This window comes from Balaenoptera musculus, chromosome 1, assembly GCF_009873245.2.
Source record: "Balaenoptera musculus isolate JJ_BM4_2016_0621 chromosome 1, mBalMus1.pri.v3, whole genome shotgun sequence".
NCBI classification, from domain to species: Eukaryota; Metazoa; Chordata; class Mammalia; order Artiodactyla; family Balaenopteridae; genus Balaenoptera; species Balaenoptera musculus.
Genome location: NC_045785.1, coordinates 129,248,397 through 129,273,462, shown reverse-complemented (window position 1 = coordinate 129,273,462; position 25,066 = coordinate 129,248,397). Strand labels below are relative to the sequence as shown.

At 37.5% G+C, this 25,066-nt stretch overlaps 2 protein-coding genes across 3 annotated transcripts in view; one reads left to right on the top strand and one right to left on the bottom strand.

Moving 5' to 3' along the window:
* The window catches only part of SLC9C2 (solute carrier family 9 member C2 (putative)), a 168,052-nt gene that overhangs the window by 1,559 nt on the left and 141,427 nt on the right, over positions 1-25,066 (top strand). Inside the window, exons 2-3 of one of the 2 annotated variants that reach the window (XM_036825109.1) lie at positions 6,298-6,489; positions 14,197-14,364. In XM_036825109.1, the coding sequence (XP_036681004.1) occupies positions 6,298-6,489; positions 14,197-14,364 (360 nt within the window). Of the gene's footprint in view, positions 1-6,122; positions 6,490-14,196; positions 14,365-25,066 lie in introns of both variants that reach the window. The other variant, XM_036825113.1, reaches the window with a different exon arrangement.
* On the bottom strand, positions 18,353-20,285 carry TEX50 (testis expressed 50). Its single transcript, XM_036825140.1, has 2 exons — positions 19,818-20,285; positions 18,353-18,900 (listed from the first exon to the last, which is right to left on the bottom strand). The coding sequence occupies exons 1-2, from the start codon at positions 20,139-20,141 to the stop codon at positions 18,667-18,669; spliced, it is 558 nt and encodes a 185-aa protein (XP_036681035.1). The 5' UTR covers positions 20,142-20,285; the 3' UTR covers positions 18,353-18,666.

The window sequence follows — 25,066 nt, the reverse complement described above, 5'->3', positions numbered from 1 at the left end:
GATATTGTCTTTCAAAAGTCAGGCCTAAGGATAAATGGCGTATAAGACTTCACTTTGTCCTTTTATTACAGAAAGGCTGATCCTAGTTCAGTCTAGATTTGGATTAGAACAGTCTTGGGAGCTTGCCTATAGACTGGAGTGGCTTGAGGGTTAGTCTTAGTGCAGTGGTTCTCAGAGTATGGTCTGAGAATCCCTGGGGATCACTAAGACATTTTCAGGGAGTCTGCCAGTCAAACTGTCTTCATATTAATTCTTCGATGTTTTTTGCCGTTGCACCCTCATTCTCTCACATGTCACAGTGGTTTGCTAGAGGCCACATGACACGTGATATCACAGTATCACACATCATTGCAGAAAATGCAGAAACAGATATGAGAATCCATCTGTCTTCTATTAAGCCAGACATTAAAGAGATGTGCAAAAATATAAAATAATGCCACTCATCAATTTTTTGTCTTTATATAGTTATTTTTTATAAGCTATACTTTTATGTTAACATGTAATTGTTTTAAGATGAATTAGTTAATATTTTAAAGGTTTCTCAGTTTTAATTTCTAATATGATAAATACAGATAGATATAACTCTCATAAACAAAAACTTTTGGTGTTCTCAATTTCTAAGAGTGTGAAGAGCCCTTAGATCATAGAATTTGAGAACTGCTGCCCTAATCATATTACTTCTGGATTGGTATGGAAATTACACTCTATTCAAGGGTGTACCAAGGGTAGCTTTTAGTATTCTGGCCTGAATCATATTCCTAGATTTGATCTAATTTATCTCCAAATCTCTGAATTAACCTGGGATTAGATTGATCTCTAGATGCAGAATAATCTGTCTGTAATCAACTGTTCGGTGGTCGTAGAGTAGAAAGTCATTTACTCAAACCCTATGTAGGAAAACTGTGTATTAAAAAAAAAAGAATAGAATTACCATCTTGTCTTTTGCTTCATGGATGCTTTTGCTCTAGGAATGACGGTACAATGATGATGATAGGGTCCGCATACCAAGTGCTCACCATGTGCTTAGCACATGCATCATCTGATTTATTTTAAGTCTCACAATAATCATATAAACTAGGTTCTAGTGTTATTTCTAGCAGAGATTAGGTAAACTTCCCAGTATTATGTAGCTAATAAGTTGCAGGGTTGCATTGTGAACTCAAGTCTTTCTAACTCCAAAATTCATTGCTCTTGGCTGTGAAGAAAAGCAGGGGGAATTGCAAGCCTGATGTTAAGAGTTATTGAATGCATACGACAAGCCAGGAATTGTGGTAAGTCTGAAAGTGACAGAAGAGAAACATAAAGCTTGCTACTTGCTCCTATCCAGTTTACAGTCAAATTGAGTTGGTGTCTTAAGTACTTGAAACAAATAGAAAATAATACAATACCATATTTGGTAGGTTGTATGGTACAGAATATATATAATGACCTTTGAAGTTCAGAGGAGGGAGAGGCCTGGGTACATTTTAGAGAGGAGTGAAGAAACGTTTTAGGAAGAAGGTAGGTTTATAGCTTGGCCTACATAGGATTTGGCTAGTAGGAGTGGAGGAGGAAAAAAAGCTATTCTAGGCCTAGCAGGAATACATATGAAATACAAATAGAATTTTCTCAGTATCTTCAAGGTATGTCTGGGCCCCTGATGGGCCAGTGAGGAAAGGCATTTCAAACACATCCTGCCTCTATTCTCTAAGGTTTGAATATGGATATCTTTAGTAGAGTGTTCCAGAATATCACATTATTAGTAAGGTGACAAAATAATTTATTGTGTAGTAGTAATGGACGTTTTGAGAGTGAAAGAGGATGCTATTAAAAATCACACCAGGGCTGAGGCTTCCCTGGTGGCGCAGTGGTTAAGAATCCGCCTGCCGATGCAGGGGACACAGGTTGGAGCCCTGGTCTGGGAAGATCCCACATGCCGCGGAGCAACTAAGCCTGTGCGCCACAACTGCTGAGCCTGCGCTCTAGAGCCCATGCTCCGCAACAAGAGAAGCCACCGCAATGAGAAGCCCACCCACTGCAACGAAGAGTAACCCCCACTCACAGCAACTAGAGAAAGCCTGTGCGCAGCAACAAAGACCCAATGCAGCTAAAAATAAATTAAAAAAAAAATCACACCAGGGGAAGAGATGTCACTGGAACTGTCCTGGGTGCATGAGGACATATGTCACCTAAGCTATAAACCACAAGCACATGCTGTCTAACTTCTGTTAGAGTCTCTCTTGTTGATTTCATGGTAGAGTTTCCTTAGTGGTTATTCAAGACTAATATTTTTTCACACTGTGGGTTGCAACCCGTTAGTGGGTCATGAAATCAGTTTAGTGGGTGGCACCCAGCCTTAAAAAATAGATGGGATTAAAAACATCAGTATGTTACATGTAGTAAGGATAAATGATATTTTGTTTAATTATATGTATGCAAATATACCCATAAATGCACTGTGCCCAAGATAAAAATGTCCATTACTACTGAACAATTAATTCTTTGTTTACCCTAATAATAGATGTTATATATGTTTACATGTATAATTAAAACAAGATATGACAAACTACTATATGCTATGTATTATAATTGAAGTAATATGTATGTATTTGGACAGGACATCTACCTCATGGTCTAAATGAGCTGTGCAAGCTCTAGGTATCAGGCTTGCAATCCAGTGAGAAGGAAGTACACTTTTCTAGAAGTTACATACTATCAATACATATCTACTTACATCTTATTGTTTACTACTTGGACATATGGCCACACCATATTACAAGAGTGCCTGGGAAATAGTTTTATTCCAATATAAATATTGGTTAAAAAAAGTATGGTTAAAAGAAAAGAGGGAGGGAGATTAGATTTTGAGAAAGAACTAATGTCTAAGTGCTATACTTACCAGGGGCCCACATGGTTAGGGAGGCTGGATGAGCAGGAACTAAGGGAGCTCTGGGGGGCTCAGACCACAGGAACCACAGCATGTTCTCATAGCAGGAAGTTCGATCAGTACACTGTTGCTGTCACTTGTGTTGAATGTCCTTCGAATAGCCTCATGTCCTTGTGGCCCATGTCAAGAGTCAAGATCCTGTTTTTTTATATGTAGAAGCTAAAAAAACCCAAAGTCATAGATGCAGAGAACAGATTGGTAGTTGCCAGAGGCAGGTGTAGGGGATGGGTGGAATAAATGAAGGTGGTCAAAAGGACTTCCAGTTACAAGATAAATACCTTCTGGGGAAATACTGTACAACATAGTGACTATAGTTAACAATATTGTATTGAATTGAATACAGTATTGTATTTGAAAGTTGCTAAGAGATTAGATCTTAAATGTTTTTGTCACAGGAAAAAACTTTTGTAACTATGCGAGGTGATGGATATTAACTAAATGTATTGTGGTAATCATTTTTCAATATATACATATATCAAATCATTATGTTGTACACCTTAAACTAATACAGTGTTATATGTCAACAACAACAAAAATAATACAATGATTAACAACAACAACAACAAAAAGTCAAGATCCTGGGACTTAGTAGCTGATTGGCCGAGCCTAACTTATGTGCCTGCTCCCAAGCTTTTGCTGAGATGGAGAGAAGGAGGATCGTGCCTCTCTGGCTTCTGTAGTGGGAAGTTAGCTTTATCTCCCATTAGAAGAATTTTTTAAAATGGAGATTGGGATTCTTTAAGGAAGTGAGTGTGTGTGTGTTTATGTGTACAGGGATGTGTGTTGGGAGGGCGGATAGTGGATGTCAGGCACTCAAAGGATTATAAGTTTCCTCTATATTCATTCTGTAAAATGAAGGAATTGACTAAAACAGTCTCAAAGATAAGATTTGGATCAAATTTTATGGTGGAGTCATGACTGATTGGCTAACTCAACTCCCATCCCAACTCCATCTACCTTGCTTGCTTCTGTTATTGAGACAGGAAAATCAAGAAACTTTTTTTTTTCCTTCTCTTAAATATAAGGAAACAATCTGGCCTTTGAGATATAACTGGAAGTTTGTTGGGTCTTGTTAGGAAAGATTTTTTTTTTGCTTTCCTCTCAAAAGGGATGAATGCCACTAGTGTCCTCAGGGCGATTCCCCCTTTTTACTGCCATAAATGCAGACGTGATGCCAGGAATTATGACAGTCATCTTGTCACCATTAGGCAACAGCCATGATAATGAAAGTCTTATGAACTGTGATAGAATAGAAAAATAGAGCTTAGATCTATATTTTTGAGCTGCTGAACCATCTCCACCTTTAAACTTCCTGCTATGTGAGAAAATCATCTCCTACTTTTAAAAGTCAATCCTATTATTTTTCTATTATTTGCAATCAGAGAATTCCTAACTTCAACAGATTACAAGTATTATACACATTTACTGACGGTAGAGATTAATATAGGGCTATGGTATAAAGAGATGTTATTCTGTCTAACTAGATTTCCCTTCCTTCTGACTTGTGAATGACCAAATCTTGCCAATTTTTTATGGTGCAGCTTAAATGCCGTATTCTTTACTAGAAATGTGATTCCCTTTATCCCATTTCCTGCATCTTTACTCACCCCCTCAACACTATCCTGAATCTTGTGTTCAATCTTGCTTTTCTTCTTCTTTTTAGAATAGTGTTATTGTACCTACTTATATTCCTAAAAAGTCTGTTTTAACTTAAGTTAATTTTTATTATTTTAATTTTTTTCCTTGTTGGTTATTTATTTTAAATATAACAGTGTGTACATGTCAATCGCAAACTCCCTAACTGTCCCTCCCCCCATCCTTCCCCCTTGGTAACCATAATTTTAATTACTTTGAACTTTACAAAAATATATCTTGGTATGTTTAATCTTTTGGATTTACTTTTTTCAGTTAATACTGTATTGCTAATATTCATTCATATCGCTGTGTGCCTTAGTTATTTATAGCTGTATAACAAATTATCCTCAAAGTTGGTAGCTTAAAACAGCACATTCAGTATCTTACAGTTTCTCTGGGTTAAGAGTCAGGGCACAGCTTAGCTGGATCTTTTACTTCAGGGTCTCTCACAAGGCTGCAGTCAAGGCGTTGCCTGGGACCACAGTCATCTCAAAGTTCAGCTGGAGCATATCCACTTCCAAACTCATTCAGTGGTTGGTGGCAGAATTAAATTCCTCACTGGCTATTGTACTGAGGGCCTCGGTTCCCTCTGGCTGTTGGCCGGAGGTTACCAGGAGGTGGGGTAGGGTCATGGGAGCCATATCAGAAGCCGCCTTCCACATAGTGTATTACTGTAATTTCTTCATTTTAACTACCATATACAATTTTGTGTGAATATGCCACAGTTTATGCTCCTGTTCATAGGCATTGGGTTTTTTTTCCTGCCCAGGATTTTTGCTTTTATGAACAGTGATGCTGCAAACATTTTTGTACACATGAGGGAACCATGCTGCTCTTCTCTGAATCATCCCCAATTTAATATGTGTTCTGACAGAGTGAGTACTATTAAGACTTACTTGATTAACTTTACCAGGACTTAATCTGGTCCCTTCTAAACTCCCATAGCACTTCATCTTTTATGATTCTTAGCACTTGTCACCATTTATTAACTTATTTTATACATGTCATATTTTCTCCTTTGAAATAGTGAGTTGTTAAGGGCAGGAAATAAATTTGATTCTTCTCTGTAATTTACATAGTGCCTATACAGCACTTAGTATATTAGTAGGCTTTCAGTAAGTATTACTGAGTGAATGAATTCTGTCTAAATGTCAGTGCCTGATTTTTAAGTTCTTAATAATCTGGCTTCAATGATCCAACTGTATTTTTCACTTCTCCCCACCAGGGACCCTTGTTTAGGCAGGTGAGCCTCTTTAACATTCTCTTTCAATCTTTTCCTAATGAATCTCACCCATGTTGATATTTCTTCTCCTGTTCCTACTGAATTTACTGTTTACATCACACATTCAGCATTTTAGTATATATTCAGGCAGTGTGTTGGTGCACAATAAACTTTATTGATTGAATGGATGAAGTATCTTATTTTATAACTGGTTTATTTTGAACCAGTTAAGTACTTTCATTTCATTCAGTTGACTGAATGTCAGTTGACTGATCAAACAAATAAATAAAGAAATACTGATTTGTTTGAGTAGATTTCTATTACTTTTTTTGGTCTCAGGTATTTTTGCAGTTAATGGAGTCAGAAGGACCCCCAGAGTCAGAGAGTTCAGAAAAATCAATATTTTTCTCACAGCAAGAAGAAGAGGAAGAAGATGATAATGAAGGAAGAGAAGAATCCAAAGAAGCAGAGGAAACTGCCACCATTAATCCCCTCTTACCACCTGCTCTCACAGGGGATGTAGAAGGTTTGCAGAAGATTTTTGAGGATCCTGAGAACCCTCACCATGAACAGGCCATGCAGCTACTCTTGGAAGAAGACATCGTTGGGAGAAATTTGTTGTATGCAGCTTGCATGGCTGGGCAAAGTGATGTGATTAGAGCTTTAGCCAAATATGGTGTGAATCTGAATGAAAAAACCACTAGAGGTATTTTGTCTTTTTTCTCTTATCAGTATTACTTATGACTACCTAAAGATGCTATGTATTATCTTTAAATTTGGATAAATTTGATGTGCCTGCTTTATATTTTGCATATGTTGTGTGTGTGTGTGTGTGTGTGTGTGTGTATATATATATATACACACACACATATGAATGTGTGTGTATGCATGTTGATGTATTTAGTATAGCATAGTAGTTAAGAACACAGAATTCACTATTTATTAGCTGTGTGACTAGGGCAAGTTACTTAATCTTTTTGTGTCTCTGTTTCATCTACAAAATGGGGATGATTGTATTTTCTTTATAGGGTTTTCCTTATAGGTTATGAGGATTAAATATGATAATAAATATAAAGTTGGTATACAGTAAATGCTCAATAATATTATTATCTCTTTCCTTTGAAGATTTATTTGTTTTTGCAGTCATTATCCAATTAACTCTTTAAATTCAGTCACTTGTTTTTTTCAGATTGCAAATATAAAACATGGTCATTGTAGAAAATAAAACAATGATCTTTAGCAAATAGGGACTATACATTTTCTTCATGCTCACATGGAACATTTTAAAAAATTGATATGTTAGGCCATAAAGGAAGTGTCTACAAATATCAAAGAATCCGTAGCATGCAGTCTGTGGTCTCTGACAACAATAAAATAAAATTAGAAAATAGTAACAAAAAGATAACTGAAAATCCCTATAATTTTGGAAACAAAAACACACTTTAAATTATCTGTTGGTGACAAAAGATATAATAGAAGTTATGAAATATTTAAGTGGCAACAGGATCTAGTTATGTCAGAACCTGTGGAATAAAACTAAAATTAAAATTCTAATTTAATGCATATATTAGAATATAAGAAATATTGAAAATTAGAAAGCAGAGTATTTAACTCAAGGAGTTAGAAAAAGAACAACTGAAAATCCAAAGAAAGAAGAAGAGAAAATAATAGAGTAAAATAATGACATTGAAAATAAAGAAACAGTAGAGAGGGAATTCCCTGGTGGTCCAGTGGTTAGTACTCCACTCTTCCACTGCAGGTGTCCCAGGTTCAGTCCGATCCCTTGTTGACTAAGATCCCTGATACTGCAAGCTGTACAGTGCAGCCAAAAAAACCCACCAAAAGACAAACAAACAAACAAAAAACACAATAGAATCAACAAAACCAAAATCTGGTTTAGTGAAAAAGAGTTGAAAAACCTTTGATAATATTGATAGTTTTTGATACGTGATATAAGAAAGAGAGAGCATAAACAATATTTGGAATTTTAAAAATGAAGCATTCACATAGGAAAAACTAAGATTTAAAAAATTACTAGAAAGTGTCATAAACAACTTCATGACGGTACATTTGAAAACTTGGATGAAATGGACAATTTTCCAATAAAATATAAATTACCAAAATTGATTCAAGAAAAAACTAGGAACTTGACTAGAACAATAGTTATTTTAAAAAGTTGAATAAGTAATCAAAACCTGCCTCATTGTCCCACCCCCACCTAATTCCAAACTCAAATGTTTTAAAAGGTAAGGTTTACTACACTTGTAGGGAAAAAGTAATCTCTAGCTGATACAAAGGTTCCAGAGAATGTAAAGAGAGTTGGAAAACTACTTAACTTATTTTATGAGAGATAACTTTTATAGCAAAACTAGTTAAGGACAGCACTAGAAAGGAAAATTATAGGCCAGTCATTTAATAACACAGATGCAAACATCTTAAATAAAATATTAACAAATTGAATCTAAGATTGTGTGTTAAAACATTTATTGGACTAGGTTGGGTTTATCCCATTAAGGCAGGATGGTTTTAACATTAGAAAAAAATGTTAGTATAATTCACTACATTAAAAGATTAAATAAACAAAACCACATGATCATTTCAATAGATGTAGAAAAGTCTTTTGAAAGAAAATGCAGCACTCGTTCATGATGAATGCTTTTAGGGAAGTAGGAACAGAAGAAACCTTCCTTAAGGCTATTGAAAACCTGAAGCAAACTTACCTAGTATTGAATCTTAGCTATGACTTGGGCAAATTACATAACCTTTCCATGCTACAGTTTCTTCACCCAAAAAATGGGACTAATAGTAATATCTAAAATCATACTACATAAAAGAAAATGAGAGCCCCAAATCAATATCTGACAGTGTGCCTCTAATACTATTCAAGGAAGGTGGTGTCCTGACTAATTGATATGAGTATTGCCATCCTCTTGTTAGGTATTTTCCAGTGTGTGGGTATAGGTGTACAGTCTTTCAAGTTTGATGATGTGCTCTAAGATAATCCATTTCTTCATTCTGATATCATGCTCGCCATGAAATCTTGTTTAGCGGAGGTTGAAGGTGCATCCTGCTTGCTTCTTGCTGCTTATAGTAAAATGGAGAGGAGAGAAATTGAGAGAACTGGTAAATTAAAAGGAACCAGGACTTGATGATTTGGGAAATTCTAAGCTTATTTGGCATTCCATGAAAATGATTTTATAATGGAAAGTATGCATGAACTGGCCAACCTAATTGTACCAATTTGACAATTATTATTTTAATCATTATAAAATAATGAATTACATTACAGTTTACCAGTAAATTTCTTGTTTGGTTGGTATTGACTCAGTTCCCACGAGCTTGTTCATGTGGGAGAACAGATCAATTCAGGGTTTTTTGCATTTTTTTTTGTGAGAACATTTACGTTCTACTCTCAGCAAATTTCAATTATACAATATAGTTATTACCTATAGTCATCATGTTATACATTAGGTCCTCAGACATTTTTCATCTTATAACTGGAAGTTTGTACCCTTTTACCAACCCCTCCCTGTTTCCCCCACCCCTCAAGCCCCTGGTAACCACTTTTCTACTCTGTTTCCATGGCTTTAACTTTTAATTTTTATTTTAGATTCCACAATATAAGTGATACCATGCAGTATTTGGCTTTTTCTCTCTGGCTTATTTCACTTAGTATAATGCCCTTGAGGTTCATCCACGTTGTCACAAATGACAGAATTTTCTTTTTTTTTTTAAAGGATGAATAATTGTGTGCGTATATGTGAACACTATTAATTTTTGGAACATAAGAAGCCATTGGCCTAAACTTAAAGGACTTTTGGGTGAAGAACTGCAGGTAGATATCTCTAAAGTAAGAAGATGTATGCCATTTGTTTGTGGATGATACTCAGATGGATAGGAAGGAAAATGATTTTCCAGGTGATTGATGGATCACATTTATGTTCAGGATTTCCTTTCCTTTTAAATACTGAAGAATTGGACACTTTTGATCCAAAGGGAGGAGAATGAAACAGTTCTTACAGTCTCAGCTCTCTGTACTACTGACTTCTGGTGAATTGGGAAGTGCCTTGTTTTCTGTTTGAGCCAAGGACAGGTGTGTGCAGTTTGCAGTTTATTGATGGTGGAACCTCCTCTGGTTCTGGCAAGTCTTTGGTCTCTAAACCTGGCCATACTCAAACAGGCATGATCGGAACTAATTACTGTTTTAAACTCTGTCTTTCCATACAATCAGCAAACATTTGTTAAGGATGGAGGACTAGCCAGGTCTTGTGCTGGGAACTGGGGAAAGATGAATGAATTCAACAAACTTGGACAAGTTCACAGTTTAGCAGAAAACAGATGTGTAAATAGATAATTAATATACAGTGGGACAAGGTACAGTGATAGCTCAGAGGAGAGATTAGTCAAGTTTACGTGGAAGTGTTGGACATGGTCAAGGAAGGCTTCACAGAGGAGGCGATATATTGAATCTTTTTTTTTTTGGCTGCACCGCGCAGCATGCGGGATCTTAGTTGCCTGACTGGGGATCGAACCTGCGCCCCCTGCAGTGGAAGCGCGGAACCTTAACCACTGGACTGCCACGGAAGTCCAATATATTGAATCTTGAAGAATGACCAAGAGTTTACCAGACAAAGGAGGTTGAAGGATTGGTCATGGCAGGCAGTATAGTAACTGTAGTATCAGATTTTAGTGTTACAATATTGTTGTTATTCTGGTATACTTACCCACTATTTTAGGTAATGAAATACTGGCCTTTTTATAGGTATAATAGTTTTATTTGGTATTTAAAAAATATGAAATCAGAGTCATTTATGGGTTGAGAACAATTTCAATGATTTAATTGCTCAGTGTATATAAAAAGACAAACTGAAGATTACAAACTTAAACGGTCCATATTGTGGTATTACAAAATTTCTACTGTAAGAATAATTTTTAAGTTCACAAACTTCCCAAACAAGTAGAATGTGAATCTCATAGTTTTGAAATTGATCAGGAAACTGAAATGGAACCTCTCTCTGTATATGTGGAAACTAAAAAAGACAAATATGAACCAGCAATGTTTTCTTTGGTGATAAAGATTACAACTTACTCTCAATAAAAAGATTGCAGTTCTATCAAAAAAGCAAAAAGCTGTTCGGAGATATCGCTCTCTTTTAAAATTAGAGTTGAGGTAATTTGAAGGAAAATATTTGGTATTGGTTTATAACTACTTCCAACTAATGTTGAGTGAGAAAAACTTCAGTAGCTGAAAAAATTTGTACAGAAATATCCTGTTGATACCATTGACACACTTAAAAAATCAAATAATGTGTTTTTTGCAATTTTCATGATTATAGTTTCTTCATTTTTATAGTATTTGTGTTTTTTAAAAATTAATTAATTAATTAATTTTTGGCTGCATTGGGTGTTCGTTGCCACGTGGGCTTTCTCTAGTTGTGGTGAGTGGGGGCTACTCTTCGTTGTGGTGCATGGGCTTCACATTGCGGTGGCTTCTCTTGTTGCAGAGCATGGGCTCTAGGCACACAGGCTTCAGTAGTTGTGGCACGCAGACTCAGTAGTTGTGGCACACAGGCTTAGTTGCTTCGCGGGATGTGGGATCTTCCCGGACCAGGGCTTGAACCCGTTTCCCCTGCATTGGCAGGTGGATTCTTAACCACGGTACCACCAGGGAAGTCCCTAGTATTTGTTTTTTAATCTTTAATTTTGATTTGTTTTATCTAACAATTTATATTGCTAATAGAATGACAATATATACTTAATATTCCTATTTGATAGTTATGCTTTTATCTGATATTTTATGCTTATGCATTTTCGTATTTAAAGTGTATTAGTGGGCTTCCCTGGTGGTGCCACGGTTAAGTGTATTAGTTACACTAATTAAAAAAATGAATTCTGAACTCTGAGTTTTACAAAATACCAGTATTAATGCTAAGTAAATATAAAATTTATACTTCTATTTTTTATTTTGCTACTGTAATTACTGTATCAGTCAGAAAAAAGCAGCATATGCAAAGTTATAGAGGCATGAAACAACATGATTTGGGGAATTCAAAGAGTCTGGTACTGCTGGTGGTAGGCAGATTGTGAAAAATATTCTAGGTAGGGGAGTATTTTGCTCCATGGCCTATTACTTGTTTGTGTCTATCATCATCGGAGTTTTTGGATTTTGACCTTATTAATGACCTTCATCAATTTATAGCAACCTTGAGAACAGTACTTATCCTCTCCATACTTTTGTTTCCTCATCTATAAATGAGAAAAATACTCGTGCCTACGTCATAGGATTGTAGTGAGGATTAAATGAGTTGATACTTGTGAAGCACACAGAACAATGCCTGCATAGAGGAAAAAGATTACTTTTCTTCTTGTCTGATCTTTTGCCTTACTGTGAACTACCTGCTCAATTGACTCTCTCTATTTAGTAACCAGTAGTCTTCCACAAAGAAATTATTTTTCTCTTAGAACCAATCCCAATTTTTCAGAATTCCATTTACGGTCCCTTTCTTCCTGCTGGGATTTCTAAATGTAACCTTCTTTATCTCCCTTCTGGGATCAAATACTCATTGCCAATATTATGGGAGAACTTTAGGAAAATCCCCTTCTTGTCTGGATGCTTTTGAAATCATCTTATTTAAATGTTCTTCTTTTCCTGGGAAGGCTGTGGGGTTCATATAGTACAAAAGATCTGTGTGTTTTCTTCTAGAAAACACACCATCTCTCACAAGGGGAAAAAGAAAACATAACAATGGTTTTTTTAAACCCATGGTTTAAACCCATAGGTTTTAAATTCCTTGGTCAAAGCCTGTCTCTGTTTAGAAATCGTGTTTTCTTGTTTTTAAACTATGTATATTAAAAAATAGGAAAAAAATTTAGATGTTACTGCTGGCCTGGCCTGTAACTTCAGCCTTGAGAAAAGCAATATCAGGACCCAGAATATCTCATTTGGAATGGCCTCCTGCTCCTGCTACTGCAGTGTCTTTTCCGTAGATAGTGTCCCCCTCTCCCAGCAAACCAGGGGCCCTGGGCCGTTTGGCTGAAGAAATGCATCTTCGGAAGGCAGGAACAATGAGGGTTGGTATCTGGGTATTTCTTGGCCCCCCATTTTGTAGGGGCTAAAGCCATGATCACATTCTTGGGCCAGTCTTTATCTCTTGGTGTTCTGAAATGTCTCACTGTTGTAACATTAAAAAAAAGAGTTGGGCCAAAGAGCGGAGGTAATTCCACATTTGGCTGATCGTGGAGTAGCTTACTTCATGCTCCTTTTGATTCCTTATTAATTCTTTATTATCCCTTCTGGTTATGATAGCCTCAAGACAAAGATAGTTTACAACTTGGTCTGAGACCCAGGACTGTGGGAATGTGGTAAATAGGGAGCCAAGGGAGAGGTTTCTGGAAGGAAGTGGAGGAGTCCTTGTTCTCTCTTTCCCTACTCTAACCAGTGGCAAACATTTGAGTGCTATTTCCTTTTCCTTATAAACCTTTTATCTGGCAACAGATCTGGGTTGGATTTTGCTTTGGCTGCTTACTACCAGTGTGGCCTTGGGCAAGGTATAGTCTTTCTGATCTGCACTTTCCTCTGTATCCTTTAATGGGGCTGATAATACCTACCTCATAGTGTTAGTGGAAGGATTAAATGAAGTAGTAGCCCATAAAGTACCTAGTACTTAATACATTTAATACATGCTAGTTCATTCTTTTGCTCAACTCTTCTTGTAGTACTACATGCCTCTTTGGCCAGTTAAGTGAATCACAAATGTATCCTCGTGGGTAAGTTAAAACAATCAGTCTTGACTTGATTTTTTTAAACCAGTCTGAAAAAATTTTAAAGATGCCGCCCATGTTTTTCACCTTTACAATTATACCTCATGGTAGTTGCCTCAGTAAATCTAAGAAATAACTTTCTGATTTGATAGGTCATAATTTCCATTTTAATTCAAATGATTAATTTCCAAACCAAAGGCATACCAGTTGTAGTAATTTGTACGATTGTGTTAACAATAATAGAGTAATTAGAGTTGATGCAGATTCCTTAGACTAAAGTCATAGGTCTAATTGTGTTCCAGTAGATGACTGTTAGGGAGATTGCCATCTTCCTTAGAAGATGTTGAAGAGCTCAGGCTTCAGACTGCCTGTGTTGGTGCCTTGTGTTCATCATTTACTGGCTGTGTTCCTTGGGCAAGTTTAGCTTCTCTGGACCTCTGTTTCCTTATCTGTAAAATAGGGATTATAATAGTTCCTACCTCATAGGGTTTTTTTATGAACTAAATGAATTTACTGTATGTGAAGCACTTAGAATAGTGCCTAGCCTGTAGTAATTGTTCAATACCTGATTGCCATTGTGATCTTCTAGTCCATAAAATAGCCTAAAGCAGTGCAGTCTTCTTGACCTGACCATCCTCATTCTATTTGTTAGGTTACACGCTCCTACACTGTGCTGCAGCCTGGGGTCGTTTGGAAACTTTGAAAGCACTGGTGGAATTGGATGTTGATATAGAATCTCTGAACTTCCAGGAAGAGCGAGCTCGAGATGTTGCTGCTCGGTATTCCCAGACTGAGTGTGTTGAGTTCCTGGACTGGGCAGGTAAGGAAGCTCACAAGGTAGTAGCAAACTGACTCAAGTTACAGGGTTATAGGCTATGCATTTAACAAAGCAAAGAGGTGATTAACATTTTCACCTTCTATCAAGATGTTTTATTTGTAGACCTAACCATAGTCACTGGTGGTGATAATACGTGAAATCTGCCTTTTTTTGTTGTTGCTATTTTGCTATTGGCCTAAAACATTGTACTTAATAGAAACTATATTGGTTGGAAGCTGGTTGATTTATCACCTTCTAACAATTTCACCAATAATTTTCTGTAAGAATATATGTATAAAATATGTTCAAGGCCATTTTCTGAGAGACCTAGGCAGAGTGGACCATTCCTTAAATGTTTAAAAAAAATGACATACTTGAGGAATATATTTGATTCCCCAGGTAGAAACAATTGTAATAATTTAAAATGGTTTGCTAGGCAAAATTAATCTATGGTGGTAGAAGTCAGAATAGCAGGTATCATTATGGCATGAGGGGGACTTCTGGGGCATAATATTTTTTTCTTAATTTGGTTGCTGTTTCCAAGGTGTGCTCATGTGTGAAAATTCATTGAGCTGTACACTTATAAATTTTGCACTTTTCTATATGTATATGATGCTTTAATCAAAGGTCAAAAAACTATGTACTGTTTTGAGTTTCACTAATACTTTTCTTGCATCATTTCCGTAATCCTGTAGAATAGAGCTTAGAGATTTCACGAAGATATACCTGTGTAATTATGTATGCATACAAACATTGGTTAAAAAACTAGTACTAAGGAAGTTCATGGCATTCATTTTACATAGTTATCTGCATTTGTGTTTTTTTAGCAAGCATTTATTAAATGCCCACTATGCGCATAGCACCGTTGTGGTACAATTAATTGTTCCTGCCCTCTGGACATTTGTTAGGCAAGGGATGATAACCTATAGACACACTCCAGAGTTAAATAACAATATCAGAAAGACTATAATTAAGGGTTAAAAGAGGCAGAGCAGGTGGTACATGCTGTGGGGTGGTCAGAGAACATGAAGTCAGAGCATGGTGGAGTTGAGGTGGGCCTTGAAGAAAGGGTGGGATTTACATACACAGTGTAAGGGGAAAGGGTGTGAGCAAAATCTTATGAATGAAAGTGACACATTGGGGAAAAAGTGATGAGATTGCCTTACTAGAATAGCAAGTCATAATTTACACAGCTAGGCTACAGCACAGGCAGAAGTAAGTACATGGGCTTTTGAATCAGATTGCTTGAGTTTAAATAGTGGTGTCTCTACGTGAAACCTATGTGACCTTGGACAAGATACTTAAATTCTTTATACTTCAGTCTTAATTTCCAGATAAGGGAGCCAATAATAGTTCTTACCTCTTGGGGGCGTTGTTGTGAGAATGAGATGAGATGATATAAAGCACTTAGCACAACGCCTGGTGTGTGATCACACTCGGAGAATGATGCTACTATTATTACAGTCAGATTATACTCCCAAATGTCAGGCTAAGGTGATTTCGTTTCTGTAGCCTTTGGAAGCCACTGAAAGATTTTACGTAGACGAGGGAGAGGATTAGAGTGATATTTAGGAAGATTCATATGGAAACCATAACGAGCTTGCTTATTAGTAAAATGAGAAGGGTACTGGGAGAATTAATAGAAGTAAGGAAATTGAGGGAAGGTAACATATTTGGGAAGAAAAAGATGAGTTATACTTTTTAGATTATTTTATACATAATTGTCCACTTGTACTGAATATTTTCTAGGGGCATTATTTCTGTCAATACCTTTGATTTTGTGATTTTGTATATATATATATATATATATATATATATAAAAGCAAAAAGAAAATAGCAAAGAATTTAATTGATCCCTTCATGAATAGTTATTGTAGGTGAAATTCACATTATATAATTTAAAATCCGTTTTTGAAGAATGACCCATGGTACTTAAAAAACACAATCCAGGAACAAATTTTGCTGTAACTTTTCTGAAAGCCTGGGGCTTACGGTGTTGAGTTTCATTGGTTTTGTTACCAAATGCAAGTCCATGTGCCTGACATTCAGTGAGGCCAAACAATACCAAAATGTTGGAGTTTGGAGCAGAGAAAGGTTTATTGCAGGACCATGCAAGGAGATGGGTGGCTCATACCTTAAAAACCCCGAACTCCCTGAAAGCTTTCAGCAAAACCCTTTTATAGGAAAGGTGAGGGAGGGTCATGGTTAGTTGTTGCAAACGTCTTGGTGTCAGATTCTTTGTTCTTGAGGTCAGGTCATGGTCAGGTCACGATGTTCCTGTAAACCTCCACCAAAATAAATGTTATTCTTTGTTCTGACAAGAAAGGGCAAGGTCCCAAGGCTCTACTTTCGTCCTCTGAGGTCCAGGCCTGGCCAAAAGGAGGGGTCCCTGCACGGGCTGGTTACCCTGCTGGGGAGCGTTTGTCCAGCACCCAGTCTGGGTCCTCCTGCCAGTGCCCAGCCCCGGGTGAGGAGGCAGATCTCAGCTGGTGGCACCCTCAGGGCCAGACCCTGCCCAGCCATCATCACTGAGGAAGCCAGGCTCCCAGGACCCAGCTGGCCCTCTGACTCCTCAGGGCACCCAAACAGTGGCCGGGACCCATGGAGACAGCCACCGCCCTTTGGTCGAGGAGGTGGGGATGGGGGAGAGGTTTGCTGCTGCTTCCAGGCCTGGGCCTGGCCAGTGGGCGGCTGTGGAGAGGGCTCTAGAGCTCTGTGGGACACAGCCCTCAGCCTGTCCCTGGGCCCCCCAGCTCACCCGCCAGGCCCGAAGCCAGAGGGCCTGGAGGGCCCGGGGGAGAAGGACGCCATCCGCCTCTCACTGCACTCTCTGCCATGAGGACCACTGTGAGGCTGACTGTTGGCAGAGCGGGACCTCTAATCGCCAAGCCAACGGTCATGCTAAAGGCTGCGTGCCCACCCCACTTTCCATCTCCCTAATGTCCGTCTGTTTAGTTTGGGTCCTTACAGTCTTAGGCGAATTAGACCTACCATTTCCTAGTGATGAAGATAAGAAGACTATAATACTAAAAACTAGTCTTCTGTTTCCAGATCAATGATGGGATTGCAAGGATTGGCGCTTCATGGTAATGTAGCTGTGAAATGTCAAAACACAAACTACTCAACATAAAATGTAACGTTTGTTTAATTCAGACTGAACAAGAGTATAAACCACTTCCATTTCTTGCTCTAATGATGAGAGGTTTACGGGGCTGAGGACTCCCTACCCCAGAGACTCCTCTATACTACTGAAAATTTGACTATTAGAGATAAATTTCATTGGGTCTTCAAGGTTTGTAGACTTTTGAAGTGTTCAAGGGTCCTCCATTAATAGAGATACATATCAGTGTTCTCTAGAGGGAATTAGTTGACAGTTCAGAACTCTGAAGGTACGGAGCAGACATTCATGGAAATGTGGGAGTAGGGTTGTGGTTAGGGAAGAGTGGAAGTAAGGAGGGGAGTGGAAAGTGGAACCATAAACAAACTTTTAATAATCCACAATAACCCAAGGCAGGCACTGTTCTCTTCTGTTATTTATAAAGACTGTAGCATTATCTATTACTGTACAAAGGATTGTTTTTTTAAAAGTTTTTTTCCCCTTATATTGATGGGAGGTATATTATAGATCTGGCATATTTTTCTGGGATTCTTCAACATGTTGTTAAGAAAATGTGTCCTAGTCTCAGACCAGTCTCTCAGTTTTTGTTTGGAAAATATGGAAACCATACTTTAAAAAATTGAGGTGACTGATCAACAAAAGTTTGGAATGTTTTAAAAAACTGAGGCATCTTATCAACAAAAGTTTGAAATTAAAAAAGTGTTGATACTTAATTCCTCATTTATTTTACTGAAAATGGAAACATTTATACTTTAAAAAATTAATCTGTTCCTTAGTATTTCCATACCATTTTAATAATATGAGATGGGAAATTAAACGTCTCAGTGTGGCCATAAAATTTGCTCAGGAAACCAAGAAAAATCACAAATATTATTTAAGTCAGAGATTTATTGAAACAGTAAATGAAGATTCTGTTCTACAGATTGCTTAATGATTAGTAATCTAACGCATTAAAAAGAACAAAACACTTAAACATGAAGCAGTGATTGTATACAGTCTTTCCCCAGTACTTTTAGTGAGTATGGAGCCGTTTTAGCTGAGTAGAAATAACTGTTCAATCCAGACTTTGTTGGAAAGTTTCAGTAAAGAATGTGGCAAAAAATTTACAAAGCATCCCAAAGAACCATTTTTGTCCTTACATGAGTTCTTGCAATAGATTTCTTGTGTAGTCTCCATAATGGACTGAGCTATATTTGCATATGGATATGTCTTGTATCCTCTGGCTCCTTTTCCTTCACTCTCTTCCCCTTTAGTTTTTGGCGCTTGACTTTCTTAGCTGGAGGATGATGGGACACCTGATTCAGGTACTTGGTGATCATTGATGTTGTGGCCACCAGTCTGCAGAGTATTTGGTCAGCGTCATTGATGGACTGGCTTTCTAGATCATTACCAGCTGTATCTAAGGAGGCTTGTTTCTTCAGCTAAAAGGAGAAAAAAAATATTAGAGATTTTTTTATTACTGTAGTTCAAATTAAATTTTTCTGGATATATACACTTAAACTCCAAATACCACATGTTACTTATTTATACAAAGAAAAAGTTACTGTAGATGAAAGGTATAAATGCAGAAGAAATGCTCTTTTGTATATGCCCTTGTGTAAGGTTATAGCAATCATTATCACCATCGGCAAACATTTAATAAGTACTTTCTGTGATTAGAGCATTCTGCTGGGAGAAATTATTTGAGTATTAGTAAAATATTTTCCTTTACTCTAAACAGCCTTAAGGTATAATGTGATAAAATCATAGTCATTTTGTAAATATCTAATTGTTGTGAAGGTCAATGAGCTTTTAAGATTGCCTCAAAATATGGTGTCACTGGCAAAGTGGGAAATTAGTTTAAGAGTGCTATTTTCCAGAAAGTTATACTAAAATTAGAAATTAGTTTACAGTCCATTAAAAAAATACGTGCCGACTTTTGTATACTTAGCTTTCTTAGATAGATCGGGAAGGGATCTAACAAGATGTCGTTCCATATCCTTAATTTTATGGATCAGGCAGCTGAGAAAGATACGACGACTTACCTAAGGGCCCAGACAGATACCTTCACTTCCTATGCATTCTATTCATTGTAGCTCACTACTTTCTTGGTGTGTTTTGTAACTTGAAATAATCTATCTAAAATTAATAGGTTATTTTAAGGACCTTCTAATTGAGTACACCTTTGCTGAACACCCGACATATGCAAGAAACTGCTACATGCTGGGGATGAATGGTGGAAATTGGGGAGGTTATGAAGAAGAATAAGACATGGTTCTTTCTCTCAAAGAAGATGATAATCTTATCTTTTAAACTCTTTGATATTCTATAACTATTACTATTTGCATCACTAATTCACCTTTTTTTGGTGTTTCTTCCATTTCACCCACAGGTAATGAGCAGATAAAACAGACAGGATTAAAAAGAGAGCTTGTACTAAAATATAAATAAGATGTAAACAACTCTGAAAGATATCCATACTAGCAAAATTGCAGCATAGTTTGTCCAGAGGGTAAGGTAGACAGTGAGATGGAGAAGGCTTAACTTTCAAATAATGCGTTTCTTCTGGAAAAATCTCCCATCCAACCTTTGTCCAGGTAGTACCATCACAAATGCAGAAGCTCTCCCTGAAGAAGCAGATAAACAACAGAGGAAAAATCAGGGATAGTCCTTGAGAAGGCATCTTTCTCTCTCAAATGGAAAAAGCGTTTATAGTCAAAAATTGGTTAGAGACAGAGCAGAAATGCCCTGAGTACTAGTTAATATGGTGCTCCAGTCAAAGCACTGAAGATACTTTTCCTAGTCAGCAAAATATACACTGATGGTCACTGTAACATCATCAGTCATTGTGATTCAGGGATAAATTCAGTGATGTCATAAAGAACCACACTGGACTGAAAAGGTGTTGCCTAGCCAATCACCTTGGATTTCTTAGGAACACTTTTTCTTGTCTTTTTCCAGAATAGTTTGAGCCTCTTCAGTTCTCTGAAAAACAAATACTTTACTAATATTTTGCTAGCTAATAAATTTAAATTGTAATTATATTAATAGAATTTCATGGAAACAACTTACCTATATCCTTTCCAACCCTTTCTTTTTTTACATCTTTATTGGACTATAATTGCTTTACAATGGTGTGTTAGTTTCTGCTGTATAACAAAGTAAATCAGCTATATGTATACATATATCCTCCCAAATCCCCTCCCTCTGCGTCTCCCTCCCACCCTCCCTATCCCACCCCTCTAGGAGGTCACAGAGCACGGAGCTGATCTCCCTGTGCTATGCGGCTGCTTCCCACTAACTAGCTATTTTATATTTGGTAGTGTATATATGTCCATGCCACTCTCTCACTTCGTCCCAGCTTACCTTTCCCCTCCCAGTGTCCTAAAGTTCATTCTCTACGTCTGTGTCTTTATTCCTGTCCTGCCCCTAGGTTCTTCAGCACCATTTTTTTTTTAAGATTCCATATATATGTGTTAGCATACAGTATTTGTTTTTCTCTTTCTGACTTACTTCACTCTGTATGATGGACTCTAGGTCCATCCACCTCACTACAAATAACTGAATTTCATTTCTTTTTGTGGCTGAGCAAAATTCCATTGTATATATGTGCCACATCTTCTTTATCCATTCATTTTTCGATGGACACTTAGGTTGCTTCCATGTCCTGGCTATTGTAAATAGCACTGCAATGAACATTGTGGTGCATGACTCTTTTTGAATTGTGATTTTCTCAGGGTATATGCCCAGTAGTGGGATTGCTTGGTTGTATGGTAGTTCTATTTTTAGTTTTTTAAGGAACCTCCATACTGTACTCCATAGTGGCTGTATCAATTTACATTCCCACCAACAGTGCAAGAGGGTTCCCTTTTCTCCACACCCTCTCCAGTATTTATTGTTTGTAGATTTTTTGATGATGGCCATTCTGACTGGTGTGAGGTGATACCGCATTGTAGTTTTGATTTGCATTTCTCTAATGATTACTGATGTTGAGCATCTTTTCATGTGTTTGTTAGCAATCTGTATATCTTCTTTGGAGAAATGTCTATTTAGGTCTTCTGCCCATTTTTGGATTGGGTTGTTTGTTTCTTTGATATTGAGCTGCATGAGTGCTTGTATATTTTGGAGATTAATCCTTTGTCAGTTGCTTCGTTTGCAAATATTTTCTTCCATTCTGAGGGTTGTCTTTTCGGCTTGTTTACAGTTTCCTTTGCTGTGCAAAAGCTTTGAAGTTTCGTTAGGTCCATTTGTTTATTTTTGTTTTTATTTCCGTTTCTCTAGGAGGTGTGTCAAAAAAGATCTGCTGTGATTTTTGTCATAGAGTGTTCTGCCTATATTTTCCTCTAAGAGTTTTATAGTCTCTGGCCTTACATTTAGATCTTTAATCCATTTTGAGTTTATTTTTGTGTATGGTGTTAGGGAGTGCTCTAATTTCATTCCTTTACATGTAGCTGTCCAGTTTTCCCAGCACCACTTATTGAAGAGGCTGTCTTTTCTCCATTGTATATTCTTGCCTCCTTTATCAAGATAAGGTGACCACATGTGCGTAGGTTTATCTCTCGGCTTTCTATCCTGTTCCATTGATCTATATTTCTGTTTTTGTGCCAGTACTATACTGTCTTAATTACTGTAGCTTTGTAATATAGTCTGAAGTCAGGGAGCCTGATTCCTCCAGCTCCATTTTTCTTTTTCTTTTAAATTAATTTATTTAATTTATTTATTTTTGGCTGTGTTGGGTCTTTGTTGCTGCGCGCGGGCTTTCTCTAGTTGTGGCGAGCGGGGGCTACTCTTCATTGCGGTGCACGGGCTTCTCATTGTGGTGGCTCCTCTTGTGGAGCACGGGCTCTAAGCGGGCGGACTTCAGTAGTTGTGGCACGTGGGCTTCAGTAGTTGTCTCACGTGGACTCAGTAGTTGTGGCTTGCAGACTCTAGAGCACAGGCTCAGTAGTTGTGGCACACGGGCTTAGTTGCTCCGCGGCATGTGGGATCTTCCCGGACCAGGGCTCGAACCCGTGTCCCCTGCGTTGGCAGGTGGATTCTTAACCACTGCACCACCAGGGAAGCCCTGCTCCATTTTTCTTTATCAAGATTGCTTGGGCTATTTGGGATCTTTTGTGTTTCCTTTCAAATTGTGAAATTTTTTGTACTAGTTCTGTGAAAAATGCCATTGGTAGTTTGATAGGGATTGCATTGAATCTGTAGATTGCTTTGGGTAGTATAGTCATTTTCACAATGTTGATTCTTCCAATCCAAGAACATGGTATATTTCTCCATCTGTTTGTATCATCTTTAATTTCTTTCATCAGTGTCTTATAGTTTTCTGCATACAGGTCTTTTGTCTCCTTGTGTAGGTTTATTCCTAGGTATTTTATTCTTTTTGTTGCAATGGTAAATGGGAGTGTTTCCTTAATTTCTCTTTCAGATTTTTCATTGTTAGTGTATAGGAATGCAAGAGATTTCTGTGCATTAATTTTGTATCCTGTTACTTTACCAAATTCATTGATTAGCTCTAGTAGTTTTCTGGTAACATCTTTAGGATTCTCTATGTATAGTATCATGTTATCTGCAAACAGTGACAGTTTTATTTCTTCTTTTCCGATTTGGATTCCTTTTATTTCTTTTTCTTCTCTGATTGCTATGGCTAAAAATTCCAAAACTGTGTTGAATAATAGTGGTGAGAGTGGGCAACCTTGTCTTGTTCCTGGTCTTAGTGGAAATGGTTTCAGTTTTTCACCATTGAGAATGATGTTGGCTGTAGGTTTGTCGTATATGGCCTTTATTATGTTTAGGTAAGTTCCGTCTATGCCTACTGGAGGGTTTTTATCATAAATGAGTGTTGAATTTTGTCGAAAGCTTTTTCTGCATCTATTGAGATTATCATATGGTTTTTCTCCTTCAATTTGTTAATATGGTGTATCACATTGATTGATTTGCATATGTTGAAGAATCCTTGCATTCCTGGGATAAACCCCACTTGATCATGATGTATGATCCTTTTAATGTACTGTTGGATTCTGTTTGCTAGTATTTTGTTGAGGATTTTTGCATCTATGTTCATCAGTGATATTGGTCTGTAGTTTTCTTTCTTTGTGACATCTTTGTCTGGTTTTGGTATCAGGGTGATGGTCGCCTCATAGAATGAGTTTGGGAGTGTTCCTCCCTCTGCAATATTTTGGAAGAGTTTGAGAAGGATAGGTGTTAGCTCTTCTCTAAATGTTTGATAGAATTCACCTGTGAAGCCATCTGGTCCTGGGCTTTTGTTTGTTGGAAGATATTTAATCACAGTTTCAATTTCATTACTTGTGATTGGTCTGTTTTTATTTTCTATTTCTTCCTGGTTTAGTTTCGGAAGGTTGTGCTTTTCTAAGAATTTGTCCACTTCTTCCAGATATGCATTTTATTGGCATATAGCTGCTTCTAGTAATCTCTCATGATTCTTTGTATTTCTGCAGTGTAAGTTGTTACTTCTTTTTTTTTAATTAATTTATTTTATTTTATTTATTTTATTTTTGGCTGCATTGGGTCTTCGTTGCTGCACGCGGGCTTTTCTCTGGTTGTGGCGAGCGGGGGGCTACTCTTCGTTGTGGTGCATAGGCTTCTCATTGTGGTGGCTTCTCTTGTTGGGAGCACGGGCTCTAGGCACGCAGGCTCAGTAGTTGTGGCTCACGGGCTCTAGAGCACAGGCTCTGTAGTTGCTCCACGGCATGTGGAATCTTCCCGGACCAGGGCTTGAACCCGTGTCTCCTGCATTGGCAGGGGGATTTTTAACCACTGCGCCACCAGGGAAGCCCCTGTTACTTCTTTTTCATTTCTAATTCTGTTGATCTGAGTCTTCTCCCCTTTTTTCTTGATGATTCTGGCTACCAGTTTATCAATTTTGTTTATCTTCTCAAAGAACCAGCTTTTAGTTTTATTGATGTTTGCTATTGTGGCCTTCATTTATTTTTTTATTTATTTCTGATCTGATTTTTATCATTGTTTTCCTTCTGCTAACTTTGGGTTTTTTTGGTCCTTGTTTCTCTAATTGCTTTAGGTGTAAGGTTAGGTTGTTTATTTGAGATTTTTCTTGTTTCTTGAGATAGGATTGTATTGCTATAAACTCCCCTCTTAGAACTGCCTTTGCTGTATCCCATAGGTTTTGGGTGGTCGTGTTTTCATTGTCATTTGTTTCTAGGTATTTTTTGATTTCCTCTGATTTCTTCAGTGATCTCTTGGTTATTTAGTAGTGTGTATTGAGGTGTCTGTGAACTTATTATGCTTTTAGGCAGCCTCTCAGCTAATGGGTGGGGTTGTTTTCCTGTGTTGCTAGTTGTTTGGCATGGGGTGTCCAGCAGTGGAGCTTGCTGGCCGCTGAGCGGAGCTGGGTCTTAGCGTTGAGACGGAGATCTCTGGGAGAGCTCTCGCCGATTGATATTACGTGAGGCCGGGAGGTCTCTGGTGGCCCCATATCCTGAACTCGGCTCTCCCACCTCAGAGGCTCAGGCCTGACACCCGGCTGGAGCACCAAGACCCTGTCAGCCACACAGCTCAGAAGAAAAGGTAGGGGAAAAAAGAAAGAAAAATAAAATAAAGTTATTAAAATAAAAAAATTAAAAAACTAATAAAAAA